Raw genomic sequence first — 23,921 nt, 5'->3', positions numbered from 1 at the left:
TTTGTCTTTATGGAGGGTTTGTTGCAGTGCTGGCTGCATTAGTGTTGATCTAGATTTAACATGGGAGGCCTCCACTTGTGTGATCCAGAAGCAGAGGGTGTCAAGTTAGTCCCCGTCGTATTGGTACAGTCCCACTATGACTCTTGGGAGTGTAGGAAAGCTGCACATGTATTTCTTGCCTGCATCTCAAGTGGGCATTGGAATAAAGTCGGTTGTGTTTTAATCTGTTTGTGGTTGTACCCTGTGGTGCTTGCACAGTCGTAACGTGGTAATTGTACTTCCTCGAAATACTGTTAGCATAGCTAACTTTCTGTGCCCTTTTTTTGGCTATCTAGTCAAAAACCATTTTTTTTTCTTCTTTATTGTTGCAGTTGATTGCACTGTCTTCGATGTAGACCGCTTAGGTTGTTGAGAGGTTGGGTCGACAACACCATTTCACAAATGTAAAAATGAAATGAATGTTTAAATAACTGAAAAAAATACGAGTAAAGCAAGACGTTACAGGCTTTTCTTTTAACTTTTTTTTTCCTAAATATCTCTTGCCTTTAGCAACAGAAGAACCTTGAAGGATATGTGGGGTTTGCGAATCTTCCAAATCAAGTTTACCGGAAGTCTGTGAAGAGAGGATTTGAATTCACACTCATGGTAGTAGGTAAGATGCTTTGTTCCGAGTGGTGTTCAGTAGAGGCAGGTTGACGTACTTCTTAAATTGATGGTGATGACGTAAATAGGTCTTGCATGATCTCATAAGAAAATATGGATCTTCCTTTTCTAAACTTCTTAAAAAGAACTTGTTGTCTGATATACAAGTAGATGAGGAGGAGAATAAAGAATGAGAACCATATAGTTTGTAAGGTCTAAGAAAAAAATTTGGTGTGGATCTAGTCTAAAATGTGATTTGCGAGTATGACTTAATAGAAGTAATTTGAACTTGGGTTTTCATTTGAATAAAAGAATTGAACTGCTTTTACCGTGGAGTGCAGCATGGCGAATTGGGATCCAGAAGTGAAGTTGGAATCTTTCCTTGCACATAACCAGGCAGCAGGATCCTGTATATCCTGCACTTCTGTGGCCACAAAACTGTGCTACAAAATCAAAGCTTTAATTTAAACAAACCTTTCTAGTTTGTATGGTTGCAAAGAAAACCAAATGTAAACAGTGCATTCCCTATGGACTACAGAGAATGAGAAACTATAGTTAGTATGGATGAATAATGCCATGCAGAGCAGTTCATTTTGGCTTCAGTGATGACCCAAATTGCCATCTCTCCTGCTAAGACATCCTATTTCCTCTTTCCCCCCCCTCTTTTGAGTACTTGTATGATAGTAGACCTTAACTAAGGTTGGGTACATTTGTGTGTAACTGATATGTATATACCAGATATGTGACTCCACTTTGATAAGCTGGTGGTTAAAATAGTACTAATAATTTTTAGAAATGTTTTATAACAACTGTCTCTTTGTTGATGTCTACCTTTATTTTTTGTACTTTGGCTAGCTTGATAATACTTTGATGTTTTGTCACCAATACAATAGATATCTTGCGCGGTCATTATGTACATGTAGCGTGTTACATAACAGTGCTATTGACGGAGTTAGAAATCAAGGTCGAATTGGTGAAAGCTCACTGTAGATCACTTATCGTTTTCTTGCGATTACAAAGTGAGTTAGTATTTTAAAATTTGAGGGTTGCTTTTTTCTTTTGGAACTTGATTACAGGTTCCTTTGTAATCCAGCATCCAAGTACATAATTCATTATTTGGTACAAAACTGTTTAGTCTTAAATAAAATTTGGTTTTCTGCTACCTACAGGAAAAAGGGAGGAGGAAGGGAGGGAACTGCCTTCATTAAGTATTATTCCAGAATGGGGCATAATTTGTACTTCCACGTTTCATTCTCACAAAAAGCTAGTCAGTTAAAGCGCAAGTAGTAGATGTAGTGATGTATTAGAACTGGAGAAAGCGTGTAAAATTACCTTGGTGTTCCTATGTTTGCCTGTAGTACAGCCTAATGCAATTGCACTCAGGAGAACTGTAGAAAATTGTGGCAGTTGAGGAGAAAAGTTGGTCCAAAATTAGATTGAAAATGAGATGTTGATCAGAAATTTTTGTTACTAGTTTTACTTTCAGTATTTTTGTACTTACTAAGACTTAATTCATTTGCATGTCAGTTTGTACCATTGTCTGGAATTTTACTGGGGGAATTGACAGTAGTTTTCTAAATTAAAAATGCATCTAATTCTGTTTGTCCAACCCCCAGGTGTAGCAATCAGATACTTGAAAGTGAGTGTTTAAATAAAATGATGACTGGTCTTTTAGTACTCTAACACCTGGGGAGGAGCAGAGAGGAGAAATTATTTTGTTTCAAAGTGATATGTCTGATAATAGCATGCCCTGAAAAAAAAGTGTTTATTTTAAACATGAGTATAAATTAGTTTGGTATTACTGATCACTTTTGTTGGTAAACATTGCAATGTAATGTAATTAGATTCTTAGAACTGCAGTTATTTATTGCTGCGTTCATCCTTTCAGATAGTGTACTCTGACTTGGTTTGAGGTCTTTAGCTGACATTGTGGTACAGTTCTGTAATAGTAAATGGAATTATCTATAATCTCCTTATTAAAAGTGAAGTTTTAGAATGTCTCTTGGAGATAATCTAAAATATTCTCTTGCTCTTTATACTACCAACAATCATGTGTACGTGGCTGCCTTTTACTGTAGATTGCACAGTTACTAGTCTGCTGGCTGTGCTTTATTTATAGGTACTTCAGTGTCAGCATGCTACCTGTTTGTTCTGAAATGAAAAATGCGAAAAGCAATGCTCGTGATTGCTAAAGAGGTATAGGGAAGAAAACAAACCAGATTTGTGATCTGTGATCTCTGTGTCCAGCTATTTTTAGGTGTCTGTGAGGCTTGATATTGCAGCTAATGCATTTGTATAGAAACTATTTTCCAGTTGTCCATTTAGTCTGGAATTATCAGTTAAACTTAATAGGTGCACATAGCGTGGTATCTGGCTTCTCTGTCTTGAAAAGTGTAGTATAGAAAGTCACCAGATCAGCATTTTGAGAGGACTTGCCAATACGGCTGTGCAGCTGTGCTGACTGTTGTAGAAGCCATTCCGTGTTCAATTAAACTTTGTAAGATACTTTTTGCTGAAGAAGTAGTAAGTGCAGCATCCAGCAGATCTGACATTGTTTCCAGTAAGAGTTTTTGCAGGGAGATAGATCAGTTTTACAGACCCTTTCTTGTGCATAGAGCATGAATGTACCAGGCCACCAGGTTACTGTCACGGGAGATGATGGGGCTGCTCGTAGCAGTGTGTGGTGGCTTCCTGCGCCTCTGTTGTGCCAGTGAAGTTGGAGAGAGGGCTTGTAAATTTGAGCGTGTATAAGGCCAAGTAGTTGTTGAATAGCCTAGAGGGTGGTTTCTGGAGCAGGTTCAGGATGTAGATCCTCCTTAGCTGAGCTGATCTAAGCTGTGTGGGGGCAGTGCTTGGGAAGTGGCTTCATTTCAGCCGTGTGGGCAGCGCTCTGTCCTGTGGCTTGCTCACTGAGTCAGGACTTGGTAAGATTACTTTATTTGAGGCTCATAATGCTAGTGAAGTCTTGTCTGTAAATATAGTTGCTAATTTCCAGGTGTTCCAGCATTTACATTAAATGTAACTAAAGAGTGAAGTGTTTATGAACTACACACATACAGATATAAAAAGTTGATGTTAAAGTAATCTTTTTATAATTAATGTTTTAAGAATCATTGAAAAGTTAACCTTAATAGGAACTGGGATTACTCTATAATATGTATCCATAATAAACACTTCAATGTTTCCATCTCATTAACTGTATTTATGATTTTTTCTAAGTAATATGATTTCTTTTGGTAGTGTTTCTAAACTTTTCTTAGTAAATGGAAGACTGAGATAGCCTTTTGTTTTCCTTATTGATCAGTTGTCATTGGACATTGATTTGCCTTTAAAATCATCATGAGACGATGAATTTCATGTTAGTCATATTCTGAAAGGCTATTCAGCAGTTTAAATCATGCTACTTCTGAAATGACTTGGTTTTGTAGAATAAAAACTAACAAGCGGCTCCTCTGAGGATAAGACTTAAGTAGGCAGAAATGTGCACTAAACTGAGCTTCATTCTTGATAGTTTCAAAAGAAGGCATTTAAAAAGTGGTTTAAAGCAACTAATTCTACATCTGAAATATTAAAGCTCACCAGTGAAAAAAATGGCATTTGCCTGGTTAGGCCGCTTTCTTCGTAATCTTGTGTAACCTCTTCAAGTACAAGATAGTTGTTGAAATGCTTGAGAATCCGACATAAATATTTGGTCTCTTGAATTCCAAAGTTTATTCTCTGTATTTCTCTGCTGCATAGGGTTTTTGGAGACAAGTAGATAATTAAGTCAGATGCTTAAGAAAAGAAAACTTGCAGAAGTAATACTACCGTGGTTAGCAGCTCACAGTTAAAGAAAATCTTAATTGTGAAAGTGTAGTTATGTCTGTTCATTAATGTAATTACACTTGCTTAAGTAGTGGGTGTGTGTTTTTGTTTTAGTGTAATGAGATGTGGAACAGTTAGTTTTCAGTGTGTCTCTTTTCTAAACACTGAATCAGGAAATTCCTCTTTTGTTGTTCTTGTATTAAAATTATGTTGGTAACTTGTGATTTGAAGCAACGCACAAGTAGATGCAAAGTAATTTTTAAAAATTATTTGCTGTTATAGACTTTATGTATCTAAATAATTATTTGGGGTGGCTTTTCCTAGAGCTATGTACTTTAACCTGTTTAGGCTTCATAAGCCTTATTAGAGGTTAGACTCTTAAATTCTATTTTATTTTTATTTTCAAATAATCTGGTTTGCAAAGTGCAGAACACTTACAGTCAAGTAACTTTCCAGAGGACCTTTCTATACAGTTCCTATTTCTTGGACAACTGTTTGGCATGTTGACTGAAAGCTGTTTTGAAACCTCTCCTACAGTCAGTTGTCTATTTTGTTTTCTAATTGTCGCTTTAGCCTTGTAGGTCACCTGTGGATTACAACTTAAAGGAAAGTGTCATGCAGTATTGCCATAGTGTTTCAGTTGTAATTATATGCACACTAAAATGTTTTGGTTTAAACATGGCTTCTTGGCGTGGCACAAAGGAAAGGGCTGTATTTTGCAAGACTTGAAGTTATATTAAGGAAAAAGCACACTGATTTTTAAAACACTTTTATTGTTCACTGGAGAAAACTTGGACTGGTTTAATACTGGTATCTTCTGGTGATGGATCATGTTCTGATTAGAATTACCCCTTTCATTTGCTCACTTTCTGGGGCCGTTTATTTATCAAGCCAACAAGTTGGTACCAAGAGACTCAGATGCTCACAGCTTGTCTTTGCTAGTCTTATATCATCCTCCCCTGCACCCCCCCCCCCCCCCCCCCCCCCCCCCCAAATCATTAAGCATATGACAGGATAGGAAGAATAATTAAGTGAAAAATAACCTGTGGATGGGCAGTACAATTTAGTAGAAACTGTTTTGGGATCTTCCCAGTTCTTGTTGACCTGCTGTGACTCGAAATCCCCTTAATTAAGATTTCTGCAGTGTCGCTACTAGCGCAGTACCTGAGTACGTGTTCGGCCTTTGGTATGACCTTCATACTTGGCTTCTTAGGGTCAGTGAAGTATCATTGCTCAGTACACATTGCCTAACTTTGCCATTATTTGAGAGGCCTCTGGGCTCTATTAGCATACAAATATAGCTTAAATTAAAACACTCTTTCTTCTAACCTACTGGAGGAGTGAAAAAAAGGGAGTTTTGCCCTTTCCAGTCAGTTCTTAGCTTCCCTGGGCTGTATTGTTGCATTATTGGTTATGGAGCTTTTCCTTGTGTATACAGTGAGGGGTGTACGCTGGAGTATGTATCTTAGAGTAAATGTGTTATGGAAAAGAACTAGCAAAGCCTTTTTTATTTCTTGAATGTGTCCTGCCTCCTTTTCCCCTGTTTCTTCAGAATACCCCAATTCCTGTAATTCTGTCATCCTCTGAAAGCTGTCACATGTTCCATGCTATGACCTTGGCTGTGGCCCGTTTTGAGCTACTTGTGTGACAGCTGACTGCCTGTCCGGTGCTGTTGTTCCACCGGGCTAGAGCCAGGTTAGACAGCACTCCTTCAGTTCCCAGGGTACTCTTTCCATAAAGGAGGTGGTAGTCTGGGTTCAACTGTTGTCTAGCAGGTATGGCTCACTTAGGAAACCAGATTAAAAAAAAAAAGTAAGATATTTTAAGTTGCAGATATTCTGTTGACAGGATTATGAGGTTTCAGTGAAGTACAGAAATAAGAAAGGTTCTTTGAAGAATTTTGTAGCCTTAAAAAAATAATTCACTGCCTTTCATGTACTGGTTCTGTGGATGTGATTTCCAGCAATGATGTCTACAGAGTATTAAAATTGATAGCATAATGCTTACATATACCTGATGGGGATGCAAAAGCAAAATACGTTCAGTTCAGGAGAACTGGCAGAGATAAAAATTAAAGTAGTAAAAAACTGGTAGAACTTGGAATGGAGTCAGGATATTCCTAGAGATGACACGTTGCTCTGGAGTAGTCTCTATTGATGGAGTAATACCTCATCAATAGCATATCGCTCCTTTTCGTGGAAGTAAGTTGATAAATGTTTTTTGAGTAGACAGAATAGATGAACTCTGAAGATCTTTCTGCAGAAAAGAAGTGAGTATCTCTTAGAGATGTGAAAGGTGATTAATCTAACAGTTTACTGTCCTGCAGTGCATGATTTTCCACTGAGTTACTTTTGGGTGAGAGCTTGAAATATAGATTCATGAGACTACTTGGCTTCAATTAGAAAATCTTCTCTCATGCTTCTTTGTTGGTTGTGTGGGTGGTGTCCATGTCATTGTCCCCCTGTCCCATTCCCCCCCTGCCCTGTTTCTTTTGCAATGCAATAAAATACAGTTTTCAGTGTGCTTGCTGCTCTTGCCTTTGTGGTATTTTCCTGTGCTTTTTGGTAGTGTTGAGGGAAGAAACCTGCACAAAGTCTAAAACCTGGTGGAGGAATTACACTGTATTATTGTCGAAAGTTACTGTTGGGGAAAGTGTTTACCTATTTGAGTTTATCTGGAAACCGTAGCTCTCCAAATACTCTAACAAGTTGCTTGTAGTGTAGTGGTTTTTAATCACTCAATATGAAAAAACCTGCGTTTTTTTACCTTAATTTTTGTTAAGCTCCTTTTAAACATTTCCCTCACTGGGCAGTAGCTTTGGCTTGTACTGAAGGATGCTTAAAGACTCTTAATGGCCAGAACTGAAGCTGGTATTTTAAAATGATTGCTCTTCAAGTCTCAATTTTCCATTGTTTGCAACTACAACATAAATTGGAATTGTATTGCTTACTGGACAACTTTTAAAGAGCCTTTGGATTTTTTTGTTCATTAACTGTTTGGCTACAAAGCTTCTTTAGATTATATGAAAGCCAGCCTCAATATGGTATCTCTACTGGATGCTTGCTGTCATATGAATCTTGAGTACTGACAAGTAACCCTAAATACCAAGTATTGTTATATTAAAATATTGCTTTGAAAAATTAGGGCAAGGTTTTGTAAAGCCTTGGTGGTTGTGTTTAAACTAAACCAAACTGTTTCTTGTGTGGCAGCATTTTGGTCAGAGCCTAATTTCTCTTTTAAGATTCTTTGTTTGTTTCCTGGCAAAGGTTTTTGAGGGAAGAGACTTTTACTGAAGCATGTGGATGTGAACCCATGGTTTCACAGAAATCTGCCTGTAGCCTAATTGGCTTTTATTTCTTTAAATAAATGATGATTCTGTTGCAAACATTTTCTTTTTTCTATTTCATATATCATTTCCTTGTCAGTCTCATAACAAATGGTATGAGTACTTTTGTTTCTATCTGTATTTAAAACTGGGTCTCTAATAGGTGAATTCAGGGAATTTCATGAAAACCGTCTGATGAGATACTGTGCTCTGAATTGTGTAGGTGTCATCTTCACTGTCGCTTTTTTTTTTAAGCTTTGTGGAGTTTTTCAGTATTTAGCTACATAATTAATCCTGTCACAGTATTAGCCCTCTTCAGGCCAGTTGTAACTCTTGGTATGTTTCTAACTAAATAAATGTTTTTGTTCTGGCTCTGTTTTTTCTTATCCCAGCTTACCAGTTTTTATTTCTAAATAATAATGTCCTTGCTGATTTTTAGACATCTGAATATGTGCACACATGCACAGAAACACACAATTACTCTGTTGGTATTTCATATATTACAGTATGCTTGTTCATTATGGTGAGATCAGCATTTGAACATGGTCCTTGTTCCTGTTGGTGACAGGGTTTGTAGATTGCAGTTTAACTGAAATGAATGAATCTGCGGGTTTTGATATTAGAATAAGAATAATTAGTCACTGCGTGATGTTCTAGTTATGTTTTTGTAGGCGCTTAGATGTAATGGTGTTTAATGTAATATGTGAACTTAAACACATCTTAGAGAAGGTACCTAACTAATGGGTACACTTTACTTCTTAAATTGATTATCAGGTGGCCGACGCTTGCTTTGATTCTCCCCTCGAAAGTCAACAGGCTGTCCTGAGCTGTTGTGATGCATTGGTAGGGTGTGAGCTAAATGTTGCACATCTATTAGAAGTCACACTACTACTGTTTCCAGTTCCTTAGCCCTGGATAGTAAGGTGCCAGTTTACTGAAGGACTGTTCTTTGGGCCATCTTTGCTACAAGCCCAGAGCAAGATTCAAAGTAGAAGCTGGTTTTTTTTTTGTATAGATAAATATGCTGTATGAGTTGAACTGCTTCTTTCTTCCTGTTGGCTGCAAATGTTAGGCTTGCCTGCTGTATCAAGAAATGCTGACAATTTCATGAATGAATAGGTTAATAGTGTAACCAAAGTGATATTCTTGGCTGGAGTATTTGTGGTCTAAATACCCAATTGTAGTAAAGCCACTGTGACCCATTAAATGTGACTCTTCTGATTCAATATGCATGTTTTCCCGCTGGCTGATTTTGCAATAGTCAGTTCAGATCTTCACTGTGAATCCATTTGAAGCTCTCAAATTTTTTTCCCTTTTTTTCTAGTGCTTTTCTGTTTCATATTGGGTTTTGGATGTTTTTCTGTTGAGTTTCTGAGCACATTTACTGACAAATTAAGAGTTTACACCATACTCTTGTCTAGAATTTCTTTTATTAAAGAGAATTAACATCTTCTAAGAATAATTTTTTTTCTCACTTTTATTCTGTTGTTGTAGTCTGTATTTTTTCCAGTCATTTACCATAGTATAATACTTAAGGCAGAATACGTACACTGATCAGTGCTTGGAGGTGAGAAAGGCTGCTGCAGCTGTTTCCTCAAATTAGTTTTTCTTTTTAATTTCTTGTCAGCCTTTACTTCCATCCTGATTTTTCACTGTAGATCGTTTTGTTACTCGTATCAAGAGCACAAACGTAATAACTCCTACATTCTGTCTTGGAATGGTGCTAAGTTTCTGTCAGTGTTGATATAAGCTGTATTAAGAGTGTAATGATGCTGTTCCATGTAGTTCCTTCCCTCTGTTAAGCCTGAAGTGAAAGCTTTTTGGAGGGTCCTGACTTCCTAATTTCACAAGTGGTTCTGGCTTTGTATCACTGAAGTTTGACTTCCATCATTGATGAGGCTTTAAGCCAGAAATCATGCTGACAGGTGCATCAAAGCTAATGCAGAGTGCATCATTCTGATACCTCTGTTCATGAAACTTCTGCTGTGAAGGCTAAGTGGGGGTTTTTAATGGGGCAGATGCTTCTCCAGAAGGGCAGAAATTGTCTGTGACTTAATTGGCCTTCGGCAGAGTGAGAAGCAATGCAATGGAAGGCCACAAATAAACGTGGGCCGGATAAGGACAGCAAGTGTCGGTTCTAACAGCATTTGGCTCTGGTATTGTACTACTTGGGATGTGTGAATGGTGCTACTTTCTATATAAGGTGACAGCTTGCTTATTTGGAAAGAATCTGAAGCATTTCCAGGTGACACCTCTAACTGCAAAGAGCAGTGCTTTTTGAAATAGCAGTTTTGCAATTCGGAGTAATTACATTTCAGTTTCGAATTTATGGACTAATCCTGAGTCTTGGGTCAATTTTCTGTTGCTAAGTCTGTTTAAAAAATAGTGAATCAGTGGTCTGAAAGCAGTTGTTGGATGTCTGTGGAGCGCTTTGCAGTACAGGCTAGCAAGCTTTGTGTTAAAATGAAGAACCGTGAAACAAACCACTGCTGAAAAATAGAATTATCAGATAGGCAGTTAGTGACACTTGATAAGCTCAAATGGTATGGAGCAACAAAGGGAATTCATTGCACGCATGCATTGATTATTATTGCTGCCTTGATCCACATTGCCCATGTCTTCTATCTTTCAATATAGAAATACTATGCTTTGTGTTCAAAAGCATGGTAGGGAATCACATGTTTTAGAAGCAAGTGACAGCAATCTTCAGTTTGTTCCAGTGTTTTGGAACTCGCTGTCCTTGATCTGTTCTCATTCAAGACCTGTGTTTTTTTGACATTAAATGTTACTTGCCAGTGATATAACAAAATGTTATGTTGTTCTACTGCGATGGAAATGCTCGTCATCAAGGCTCTGGTTGTCACAAGGCAGACCAACAGTTCACTAATTAAAGGCTTTTGAACTATGTTGCACCAAATGTAGTTGGGTTTATATTCTTTTGGAATAATCTGATTTTTGTTGCAACTGAGCTGATCTCAGGAATATGCTGAAGTTGTCTCATGAAGGATCTGAATGGTTCACCTGTGATACAATATTCTGGTAAAGAGCTAGTTGAGCTTTCATCTATAAATATCTCCTCAAATCCTATGAGGTAGATCTGTAAAAGATTTACTCTATCTGTAGTAAACTGATCCATTAATTTGCCCTTACATCCACATAAGGAGATACTGTTAAAGTTTCTGTCCCATGCTACAGAGTTCAAAAGGAGCTGTAGGTTTTCTGAGAGCAAACTTTTTTGTTTGTCTTGAAAGTCAGCAACCCTCTTTTACCATCTGTTCTTCCTTGGCTTAAGGTATGAGAAAGCTTATTGTCAGTTTCTGGTTATTTTTCCCTGTTTTCCTTATTAGCTATTTACCATCTGCCATTGATGAAAAAGATTTAGTTTGTTTTCTTTTTTCCACCCCCAGAAAATGCTTTACATGAAAAGTGGCACAGTCTGTCAAAGTCCTTTGAACAAGTAATGTAGTACCTTGAAGTAAAAATACCATTGTCTTCATATAGGATGGCACAAGTAAATAACAGAAGGAGCTCTTTAAAGGACCTGAAGATAAGCTTGTCTCCAAACATCAGTTTTCTTGGGTCTTGGGTAATGTATGATGGTGTTTTGCATAATGACCTATGGAGAGGTTAGCAACATAAAATAGTGTTCAAGTTTAATTTTAATTATTTTTAGGGGGATTTCCCTTCTGAATGTAAGACATTTTGTTCACCAGAATTCTAATCTTTTGTATTCAGACTTCTGACAAAAGACTCAGGTAGCATAGAAACCTTTGAGGTGGTTGCACGGGTTTGCGGCTACCCCATCTTCTGTGCTGCCAGCAACAGAACTGAAGCTCTGAAAAGAAATCTCGTCTCTTTTTAGATGTTTAGAGTATGGCACTCCTTGCTCTGAAAATGCTAAAGGTAACCTTGTTACTACGAGTCTTCTGCTGCAGAAAGAAATAGTGTTACACAAAATCCTAATCACCTTGATTCCACATACTGTGAAGTCTGCGTGAGGGAACTAATGCAGGGGTTAGCCTGAGCAGGACAAGTGAAGCCGCTTGTCCCACAGCACTGTCATTGGTGGCCCGTTGACTAACTTCAGGAAAACCGGAACAAAGTCAGACATTGAAGAACATGATCTTGCCTGCCACACTAAATCCCCTCCTGTATGTAGGTTACTGTATCAATAAAAACAGCATTTTACTTTCACTTGTTTTGTAAAGTTGTGCTGGAATTTTTCAATGTTTACTCTTTCATGGTCTTTTACAGTATGTAAATTTTTTATTTGAGCAGTTCTTTCAAGGGTGTATTTTGTTTCCTACTTCTACCTGAGTAACTGAGGCTACAAAACTAAACCAATTACCGCTGCACAAAAACATCTTCTATCAGTGATTTTGCAAAATCAACACCTACTTCTGCTACAGGTAGAGCTTAATCCAATAATGCGCGTTGCTTATTAATTCACTTGATAGACTAATGCAGTCTAGCATTTGGAAAACTAAATCCATGTGCTTTTCTTATGAGGAGGTTCACTGTTTCTGAAGTACAGTTCTTGCTCTGCACATTCTGTTCCTTTTACCTGTTGTTGTTGAACTGTTTAATAGTGAGTTCACTCTATGATCAAACACTTTCAGTGATTGAATGCAAAGAAATGAGTTGGGACTTGGATGGATGATCAGGCCAGATTTTAACCTTAAGTATTCCTTGAATTGGAACAATTTGGCTTGAATTATCACAGTTATTTCAGTCTATACAGTAAGTAAAAGGATGTGATTTTTATACACTATTAGACTGTGGTTTGAACTGAGGGCAGTGTCCAAATTTTTTTTTGACTGAATTTATCTGCTTTGGTCGATTTATGTCAAATAGCAAGCATTCAGATAACTAAATAAAATAAAACTGTTCCTGTGCGATCTACTCTGTGGTCCTCCTTTGGCAGGGGGGTTGGACTAGGTGATCTTTCGAGGTCCCTTCCAACCCCTAACATTCTGTAATTCTGTGTGACTCAGAGGAAGTGTTTTACGAACTTTGCAGATACTTGGACTGTTTGAGGTTCTACTCAAAAAACCAGCTGCTGCTTTAAGTAACAACAAAAGCATTTATTTGCAAAACACTTTTATATACCTGTCTAATTAGAAAGGAGTCGAGACCTACAAGTTCAAAACATCAACTGTCCTATGTAATCAACAGACAAACTTCTAGGCAGTATATATATATGTATGTATCTTCTTGTCCCTCAGTTTTGGCACTTCTGAAGCTTTCTAGCTGTCTACTTTTTTTGCCAAAAGTAAACTTAATTTCTTACAAGTAATTTGCTTTTTGGGGCACAGTGTAGAATGCTGTTGTGTTTTTCTAATGCCTGTTAAATTGCGTTGAGTGGCTGACTGTGATACCACGTGAGGATACAGACAGCAGGATAAGTAGAAAATACAGGAAATCAGAAGGAGGATCAGCATAATGACAGTAGCTGGAATCATGACATGGTACTGATTTGGAGAAAGCAGGTATCTGTAAAGATAGGCGAAGAGGTCTTCAGTTGCGTGCTTCCTGCAGTTTCTTGATGGTGCATCTATAGAGGCCTTTTACAAGGCTTCAGAATAGTCCTCCTGCTGATAAGTGTTACGCAGAGTTTGTGACTATGTGGAGTTGGTGCCTTTGGTTTTTGAGAAATAAATTTTGAGTTGAATAGTGTCAGGGCCTGATGGTAGATGACGCTTGCTTTCTTGTTTACCGTTTGTAACTTCCCAAAAGCACGTGTTGTTAAGAGGTCAAAATAAGGATCTCTGTCAACTAGGACAATAAACTTTGGGAGATGAATGGTATTTCGAGGAAATATCACTGCTTGCTTACATGCCTTTTTACAGGATCATGGAATAGTTCAGGTTGGAAGGAATCTCTCAAAGTCATCTGGTCCAGCCCCTGTTTGAATCACTCTTGTGTGCTTTTCCTTGGGCATCTGCTTTTGTCCTTTGTCAGGAGGATGATACTGGGTTAGATAAAACCTTTGGTCTGACCAGGTGCTCCATGCCAGCACTGTCCTGAAGCGCTCACATTTTGCTTAAACTATCATCAACTGTGACTTCAAAATGGGACCTGGCTTATTTTAAGTCCTATATGTAGCTTTTATTGGAAAGGCTTATTGAATTATTTTAAAACGTTAGTAAGCAATTGTCTGGGTTTGTGCTCATGCTGAAAGAGCAGCTCTGTTTCAGGCTAGATATCTTTTTATTTTTCCTTGTACTTGAGATCACACTTGACACTGGAGTTTTCTGAAAGGTCTTTTGTATGTTGGCTGTGGCTATAATATTTGGGGAAACAATGTAGGTTTTAAGTGGAGGAAGGCAAGGAACAAGTGAAATCCTGAGTTTGTGTGCAGCATCGATTCACTTTTCTTACTGCTATTCACCATCTGGAAAGCCAAGGGTCAAATCCAGCAGGACTATCCTGCTGATGTTTGCTGCACAGTCATATTTCAGTACTGTGGGTATGGTAGAGCATATTTGGTCCAATGTATGCCCGTGTCTTATTGAACAAATTAATTCATACAGCAGTCTGGTATCTGTTCCATTCTTGAACTTCTGATGAAACATAGGCTTTCCAGTCTGGTGGTTGAAATTACTTGACAAATATTTCTGTCAAATCAGTTTGTGATGTTAACTTGGTAGTCCAAGCATTTCCACATATGGACAACATTATAACCTTAGGTTTCATCATATGGATGAGGTGTTGCATAGGAGTCTTTACCATTCAACTTTCTCATTTAACTCTTATTACTAGTGAGAAAGATGAGCTGATGGCGAATGCAGATAATTTTTTCTGCTTATTCAAATAAATTTGTTTGTCAACACTGTGTATTTACCAGTTTACTTAACTGACTGGTACTGTCAGCTTAAAAAAAGTCATTTTCGTGAACATTGATTAATATTTAAATAAACCGTTTATTACAATGAAATAATGAAAAAAAAAAAAGAAAACCAAACAACCATGCTTCACTAAAGATGTTGTGGTTTTGTTTATATGTTTTCTAAGTGGTTTAATTTAGATGTATCTTTCTAAGATTAGGTTATCCTTGACTTGCAGAATGTAAAAATAAGCTCTAAGGTTAGGGTCCTAGCCTCAGCAAAGAGGAGTCTTTACTGACTGCATTTTGTGGTTTTGGGGAGGGATTTCATAACTTGTTCTATGTGCTGTTTGTATCCGTGTTTTATGGAATGATCCATCTTGAGAAGTTGGCCTCTCTCCACAGGTAAGTGATTAAAGGCTTAATTTGAATTTTCATCCATATCCTTGGCTGTAAAACTTTTTAATTCTCCAGAACCACCTTCCCTATGCAATCAATAATAAAGTGGTGGGATTTTTGGTTTGTTTTGCTTTTTTCTTGTTGTTTTTTGTAGGCTTTTAATAAGGAGAAGAAAGCTGCTTGCTGATTGTCCAGCTACTGAGAACTAGACCTCTGCAGGTATACTGGAAGAGTTAGTACTCCTAGAAAAAGCATCACATCTTAAAAGCTGTCTGTGTTCTTCGGGTGGACGCATTGTTCTAACAACACCCGCTGTCAGTGTGCTTCAGATGAAGCTTGAGGCTGGCTCTTAGTGGATAAGAATTTGAGAGCCTCTAGCACTTGTAACTCTACAGTAGAGATAAAAGATTAACTTTGACACAGTTAGCAATATTGCAGATTGTGGTGTCTTTTACAGAGGTGTTTGGTTATGCCAAACTTAGGTTGGCAATAATTGCTGTATTCTTTCCTCTCCTGAGAATTTTCCCCGTGAAGTATCTTTAAAATACCTGTTTTTTTCACATAAGATATTTCTGGTGCGTATACTAGTACTGACACTATTGTCTGAGTGATATGAACACCTCAATAAATGTTACTTTTTATTATGAAGAGACATAAATATGCAGCTTCTCTTACTTGTAATGAACTGCAGTCTTAATTTGCTGTGTAAGATTCCCACACACTCCCCTCTTGGTTTTTTATATAAAGCCTCTTCATAGCTGAAGTTTTATGGTAGGTTTTATTACATATGGAGCAAAAGAATTTTAAAAGATTTAGCTGTTCTTTTTTTTAATACAGTGAGAAGCTTTTAGATGAGGTGGCTTTTAAAAAACAAACAAACAAAAACCCCAAACCCCAAAAAAGTGGAAATAAGTAACGGAGAAATGTTTTTTCCCTTTCAAGAAGACCAAGATAGCTAAGAGGACTACCTTTGTTTCTGTAGAAGATCACACATGACTTTAGTTAATTTCTGCCTTGATTATGTTTATGCTTCTGAGAACAGAAGATCAAGGGCAATATCTTACATGCCTTTGTACCTGTTTTGTTCAAGTTGCTGTGTCATAGCGGTACTGTTGAGTATATTTAGCATCGTTTCACGTGCAGTAAATTGTAGAGATCTTGTTTCTGGCTGCACCTTTTTTGTTGATGTACTTTGGACCCTTTCCAGAAGGCTTTTTATTACTTACTGCTCAAAAACATCTTTAGCACTTTCCACATATTCTAACGAAGTCAAAACATATGTATAGCTTCAGAGTTCTCTGCTTCTAGAAGCAAGCTAAAGCTGTAGTTTTTGAAGCTACTGCAGGAGAAGGTGGGGACTTGATAATGCTGGGTGTGAAGGTGGGAAAGTCATGAAAGGGAAGGTCAAAACAGAAGACAAAGGAAACTTCTTGTATTGCTGCATAGCCTTGAGATGTAAACTTTGATTTGCAAAAATAATTAATAATGGCATTTCCATGGATAAAAGGGTGGGGAAATGCAACCGGGACAGATATTCCTGCTGTGTGCTGCCCTGTCGATTTGAATTGCACGATTCCAATTTAGCACTGGGTGCTGCTGAAGTGGTAACTGTGTGGCTGGCTGGTGGTAAGGTAGGCTTGGACAGCAGAGAGCTGTGGTTCATGAAGAAGTTTCCTTGGTCAGATCTGCTAACAAAGATGAATTTCTCTTCAGCCTCTTGCAATACGCCACGAGAGCTTGTCGGACAATACCCTGCTACCTGCAACAATTTCTCTTATCTCAAACCTGCTGAATACCACAGCTTTTTGTGATCTTTCTTTGAGGTGACTGAAGTCCTTGCAAATGAGTGCAAGAGGACATGTTGGAGTTGTGCAGTAAAGTGAGATAGAGGTGGTTCTACAGTTTTTCCCTAAAAGGTTAGGATAAATGAGTTGCCACTTAACAGAGTTTGCTACCAAGCAGATCTGGCAGAGGAGGCTTGTTGTCTGACTGGCTGGGTCACGTGTCCATGCCCTGGACATTGTGCATAGATGCTCTGTTCAGAACGCCATTGCTGATGTTCCACTTCCGTCCAGATGTTCAGATATAACAGATATAACAGTCCAGAATGTTATATCATGGGGACTTTTTATAAGCATAAATTCTTCTCCATCCCTCTTTCATCAGAAGCTTTTTTGGCATTTTTGTACATGTGAGCTCATTGGGTGTTTCCTCTTGAAGGCTTAAATGTGTTTTTGTCCTGCCCTTTCTGTCATTAAAGTATCACTAAATACATTCGGTAATCCTCTGGGTAACTCTTCCCCTGCCCCCCGCCTTCTGACTTGCATGATTCATGTCTAACAAAGAGTGCAGAATTAGTTCTTGCACAGAGGTGGTGGTCCATTTGTTTATGGTCCAAATCACGCTGTGGTTCTATTGACTACTGCCATTCTGAAGGGTTTTCTAGCTTTTTGCCTTCTAGCTTGTTGAGAAGCTGGGTCAGTTTACTGACTTCAAAGAAGGGTGTTTGGCACAACACTTAGATCTGAAGTCTCCCATTTAAAACGATAGCTCATAATAAATCAGCTGCATCCAGAACAGCAGAATGTATTGGTCGTGTTTTCGGAGTCCAGGATGGTTGTGAGGAATGCAAAAGAATAGATGGAAGCTATTCCTAAGTTCTTTGCTGCCTTTAGCTACTTTGACATGTCATTTCACTCAAAGCTAGGTATAGAGACCTTCACAGTACAGGAATATGCATGTTATATTTTTTCATTAAAAAAATCCTGGATATGTAAATTATGGTTCTGTGTTTTGGCTGTTTTTGTAAGAGTCTTAGAGTAACAAAGAAAACTTAGAGTACTTTGCTGGGAACTTTTTTATGTAAGTTTTGCTAAAATGCACTAAAATTTTACCTTTTTTTTTTTCTTTCTTTCTGTAAGTTGTGTGATGCTGTTTTTGAAAGGTAATGTGGGTTTTCTGGCATTTTTTTTTCTTTAACCATGTCTATATTCCCTGTTGGCCATATTTGAGTTTAGGCATAGTGACTGTGACGTGTACTATGTTGATAATTTAACTGCTCAAGCTTGTTGAAACTACTGTAGCTTGCCTTTCAGAACAGCTTAATATCTCAGTCTAGGCCTGCTAATTAGTAGCTAGCATTGGTCATAAATCAAAACTAAGCACCTGTGTGTGTTATGAACAGGATAAATTAATAGTGTTTTCTGTCTTGTGGCATGCATGTTTTTCTTGGCACTTTTTGTTTGAGGGTATATGCAATGTAGTAGTTGTCCAATGTTCATCCTTCTCAGTTCAGTGCACTGAAGTTCTAAAACAGTATTTTATGTATGCTTTGAGTCCAATAGTGCTTTTGGAAAGAAGTGAGTGAAAAAGATATGAACAACTTGAAAGCTGCAGTGGTGTGGGGTTTTTTTGGTTTTGCTTTTCAGTAATACTGATTTGTTTAGTTTTACTTAAAGCTTTTATGCAAAAAGGTTCTCAAATGTGTTGTTTTTTGTGAAGTCTTATGAGATCTGGTATATAACATCACATGCCAGGTAGGAGTATGTTTGCTACGTATTGTGCTGCCCTTCATTTTCGGAACTGCAAGGGCAGAGATTGCATTAAGTTTTCCTCCCCTACGATCCAAAGGTACTCGATTCATTTTCTTGTGAAACATTCATATATACTTGCCAAAATACTACTCAAAATTGCCTAGCTATATTCTGCAGCTTGTTGCTGCTGGGGCCAATAGACTAATGTTGGAATTGTGAATAAAATGTATTCAGTGGGTTATGAAATCTCTGGGAGGAGTGCGGTTGCAAAAATTGCGTGGTTTTACATAGGCTATTTCAGGTTTGGTTTTTTGGGCAGGATTCCAGAAATAGAAGGTTAAGAGAACTAATTTCTAGTCCCTGTTTGATAGTGGAGTCAACTGGTTGCTCCCAATAATGATATTCAGCTTCCAACATTATTATGATTTTCAGCTTTGACTCTGGAATGGGGAGCATCTCTGCTATTCTGCATGAATCCTGCTGCCTTGGTTGGCAAACCAGCACCGTGTTTGGTGAGGTCAGCGAAAGCGGCTCATGGCTCAGTGTGGGCTGCTTTAGGTAGTCTGAGGGGGTGAGGACTAGAAAGTACTGCTCTGCTGTAGAGGAAACAGTGCTTCTGCACTTGAAGGGAGAGGGAGTAAACAGACCGACACCAAGGCTCTGGTTAAGGAAGCTGGAGTCCAAAAGCATTAATACAGATGTATCTGAAATATAATATAAGGAAAAAACTGTTTGGGGTGTGTTCCTCTCTTAGTTGAATAGAAGCTTACTTCCTCACTCCCATCCCTGGGTGTGGGAAGACAGACCCTTAAGTTTTGAGGAAAAGGGGACAAGGGAAGTTTGTTTGCTTTCTGGATTGAATATAAATTATACCCCTATAATTGGATAGTTTATCTAGGAAAAAGTTTTTAGATAACTAAAACTGTCAGTGATCGTGTGAAAGAGCCCCTTGAGACTGGGGAAGTATTCTGTGTTCATATTTTAAAACCAATACTTCTGTAGCCTAACTTGGGATTGCAGATGTCTGTGTAAAGTATCAGTGCTGTTTTTTCCCCATACCTTTTGTCTGGCACCAGAACACTTGTTCTTCCTTATGGATGGAAGACTAAGTGATGCTGCTGCCTGTTGTCAGCTCCCTTTTACTTCACCACCTCTCACTAGATGACACTGGCACCTCTGGAAGAATTTCAAAAGGTGCCAAAGACTAGAAATGTCATGTAATCATATAGATACTGGTTTTACAAAATTTTTGTAGGATTTTTAAATTTTCTCTCCCTGGGGGACAATATAAATAAGCTTTCTCTATTCTACAGTTGGTGTTAGTTGGCTGATCAGTTAGCACAGGTGTTACTGGCTAGCAGGTCTTGCTTGTGTTTCTGGTCCAGCAAAACAGTGTGTTAGTTGAATCTACATATATATATGTTCACAGAGTTTTAGCTCTGATCTTAATACCATTTTTGAAATGAATCTCCCGGTTGTTCCCATTTACTGGGCTTTCATGCACATCATGGAGCAGTTGAGCAGCATGTTAACTCAATTTCTGTCAGAAAAAATCAGAAGATTCTGTCTGGGATTGCATCTAATATGGTCCACTTGCTGATTAGCATTCAGTCTACCTTGAGGATGCTTTTCAAGAAGACAAAGATTGAGTCAAGAGGGCTGAAAGAAGAACCTGTACTAACTGCCTGATAGGAAGTGATGGCCACTGGTGTCTAGAAAACCAAACTTGATTCTGCAAGTTATAGAACAACTTGTACAACAATAGTGCATAAAACATATTTGTAAGTATATACTTGCAAATAAGTCTGTATTACCTGTTTACAAATGCAGACAATTTTTCTGAGCTTACCTGTTGTTCCAGTGAAAGTGTAAACATGGCCTTAGGTGTAGTCAAGTCTTAATTAGTTCCTGTAATACAATTTTTAATGCAAATTTTGCAGTGTTTGGCTTTTCTTGTATGTAGGAAGTAGTTTGTATTTTCTGTGAAGTTATGCTGATTTCTTTAAAAGAAGAAAAAGGAGTGAGGAGTCCAGTAGCAAGTTTTAGAAGTCTGGAGTTTTTGTGTGCAGAAACTAAGAATCCATAAAAGCATATGACATATATAATATGCAGACTGTAAGCTGTAACTTAAACATTTCAAGTTAAATTGAATTAGCCAGAGTAGTTCTGACTGCTTTTTCCTGATAGATTTCTTCGTCAGCTGTTTCAAACTTGGCAATGGTAAAAGCTTCAAGGCTGTTCATCTGAATTCCATAAATGTTGAGGTGTTTAGCATAGACAGGTAGCACTTCAGGATCTGCAGTGGCCTTGCTGTGTTTGCTTTTCCTAATGAGGAAATTAGCAGATAGTTCTGTTTCCTCTTGGATGGATGGTGGGGTTTTAATGAATTTTTTTTTTACCCTCTGTTCCCATTTGTGATGTTTGAAGATGGTCAGATAAGCATGTAGGAGCACACAGGAATGTAGGTATGGTATGTCTGTAGTAGACTTGAGGGGCTTCCAAACATCTGCCGAGTAAAAGCCAATAGTTGTAATGATCTTTAAGATCAGGAGCAGCAAAAAGATAGCAATGAAATCTCTTTAAAATCTGGTCGGTAATAAAGATGTGACCAATTTTTTTTGTGCTTCTATACAAATACTGTGAAATCAGTGTAGCTTTGAGCAAATCTGACCTGTTTTGAAATAACAAATTTAATGCTAAAGAGTATCTCGTATCTGCTATCAGATAATCATCATCTGAAAATGACCTTTTATATTTCTTCCTGTGCTGTAGACATTACTGTTGTCTGATCACTTTAAAGATTTTAATGTAGCTCTTTATGGGCTATTTATATTTAAATAAATAATAATTTAAAAAAATCTATACTTGGGACTGGAAAAAGTCATCCAGGTCACTTTATCTTGTCTCTCTTACTCTAGCCCTTTTAATCATTGCAATGAAACCTTTCAAATTAAAAAATACTGCATGCCCCCAAAACCCAACCGAACAACCCAAAAACCCCAACCTCAGCATGTGTTTTTTGCCGAAATACCTTCACTAGGCCTTGTACAAGGACTTCAGGAGTGGCTGGTTGAAGCACTCCCTTTTTAAACAGGTGTTTCAACTTGAATCTTTATTGGATATGTTTTAAATGACTTCTTACAGAATCATAGCTAGATATGTTTTAGGAAAAAATTTGACCCAGAAATAGGCTAACTTTGTGTCCAGTCCTTCGGGATTGTTTTAAGCAGCAGAAAAGGCACCGCTGATGGTCACGATGCAGAGAGGGGAAGCCCTTAAATCTAAGAAGAGACAAGAGTATGCATCTCTTATTCTTTTTGCAGGGGGCTAGAGTCAGGAGGATGCTTCTTTTCCAGTAATTAGGAAGTTGGCTAGTAGAGGAGGAATTTCCTTTATTTTTGAATTTACCTGTATAGTTGAAAGAAAAAGTGCTGGTAGAGATTGCAGTTCTGCAGCCTGCAGTTGGAGGGGTGGACGAGGATGTGAAATCTAACTCTGGTGGTAAAAGTAGCAAGTTATATCCAATTACAAATAAGTCGGTTTATCGTTTCAGTACTGAATTATCTCTGGAGCTATTTAGGCCTATAATTCAAATGAAGCATTGCTAGAGATGGGTGGGGAGAGAGGAAAAAAACCAACCCAAAACCTTCATGGAAATTTGGGAGGAAAGGTGATGTTTTGGAGGGGTGGTAGTGAGAATTTTGATCTTTATTTTACAGTACAGATGAGTTTAGATCAGACTGTAAAGACTAGTTAACCTGAAACACATACAGTAAAGAGGAAGTTTGTTGTGGTTGTTTATGGTGAGTTCAGTTTTGGAAGGAATATCCTTGGGAGAGCAGAGGGCTTTTATTGATGTATACTGTAACACAGCTCAGGGCAGCAGAGATTTTTGCTGATGTCTGAATCTTGCCTAAAACCATTTTCCACAGCTTTCCAATTGATTTTTTTCTGTGGATCTGTTTCACTCCAGCGTAACTGGACACTGGGCTGACTAGCACTGGTCTCCCAGGATGACACTCGATTTAGGACTCTGTCCTGGCTTTCTTTCTGATTAGTCTGCATGGCTTAAGTGCTTCACTGTTGAAAAGTTGTATTCAGAAACAGCGTAGATTTGGGCTGCCTACATAAAGCTATTATTTTCAGACATAGCTAGCAGTTTGTTTGTCAATTTTATTCAAACTGCCTTGTCTTTTTGAAGACTTTTCCAACTTTCTCCCAGTTCCTTTCATCTCAGATCCAGGATTTCTGTTGATTCTGGCGTGTTGCATGTTGGTTTACCTTCTCGTATTGCTCTTTGAGAGACAGTGCAACATAACTAGTGAATCTGCTGGGCTCATCCTTTTAGCTCCCTGTCTTTTAGGCTGCTTCATTTAGGCCTTCATTTTTGTGATCTTGACCTTGCTGTTGTCTTGCTTTTACTTTTGAGAACAGAGTTCCCGATACACTATGGGTATATAAATATCAAATTATCAAATACAAAAGCTTGCCCTGTTTTTTTCGTTGTAGTAAGTTTTAATAGTAACTGATGTTATTGAAACTGTAGAAATTTCACTCCCACCTCCTTTTACAAGGATGTTGTACTACACCATGACCTATTTTAGCCTTGTAGCATTTGGAAACATGAAGAATCCAGACTTGTATCTTCTTTTTCAAAAACATTAGAATCAATGTAAATTCCTTGGCAGTCACTGCCTTAGCCATGACTCTGTTTTGCAGTTCTTTGCCTCATCTGACTGCTTTTTGTTCATATCAATACCAGTGGATTTCTTTGACACAGCTCTTTTTTCCACTGACCGATCTGATGTGGCAAACTGTCTTTTTCTAGTCCTCCTTTAATCATTTTAACGTTGGTAGATCTGTAACATGACCAGCATAAAGTTACCACTGGAACATAACTAGAGCTGCTGTCTCCAAGATCGTTGGTTCCTTTGAGAGGTTTCCCGTTGGAACATGGCAAGGACGATGAGCGTCACAGATGTTAATGGATAAAACACTGCAGAAAACCACTTTTTTCATGTGTCACTGGAGTCACTATTAGACTTGTTTATTGCAAGGTTCGTGTTTTTTCTCATTTTTTCCTAGCTTTTCAGTAATTGCGCTTCTTTAAAAGCTGTAAAATTTAAATGATTATTTTAATTTCAGTATTGTGTACTTGTGTACTTAGCTTCTCTTCCCAAAACAGGTTATGGTGACTTTTAGGAAAATGACTAGACTACTTTTCATTGGGGTGAGGGAGCCAACCCAAAAACTTTAAGGTTTTTTTTGCTTAATGAAAAACAGAACAATGTAAAGGGGAAAAAAATTAAATTGTGCGTTCCATATGTGGTCAGCTTCTTTTTGACTAGTTTTTCTGTAGAGCTGCTTTTTTTTACTGTGTGTGTTCCCCCCC

General features: G+C 38.0%; 1 protein-coding gene across 2 annotated transcripts in view; it reads left to right on the top strand.

The window, feature by feature from the left end:
- Nucleotides 1-600: 600 nt before the first annotated feature.
- Nucleotides 601-23,921, top strand: part of SEPTIN7 (septin 7) — a 61,810-nt gene continuing 38,489 nt past the window's right edge. For both annotated transcript variants that reach the window (XM_086468095.1, XM_086468094.1), the window contains exon 1: nt 601-652. In XM_086468095.1, coding sequence (XP_086324221.1) covers nt 643-652 — 10 coding nt within the window. In that variant the 5' untranslated portion in view covers nt 601-642. The remainder of the gene's footprint in view (nt 653-23,921) is intronic.

The sequence above is a fragment of the Leptosomus discolor genome, chromosome 7 (assembly GCF_034619465.1).
Source record: "Leptosomus discolor isolate bLepDis1 chromosome 7, bLepDis1.hap2, whole genome shotgun sequence".
Lineage (NCBI taxonomy): Eukaryota > Metazoa > Chordata > Aves > Leptosomiformes > Leptosomidae > Leptosomus > Leptosomus discolor.
This window is presented reverse-complemented; position numbering and strand designations above follow the sequence as displayed.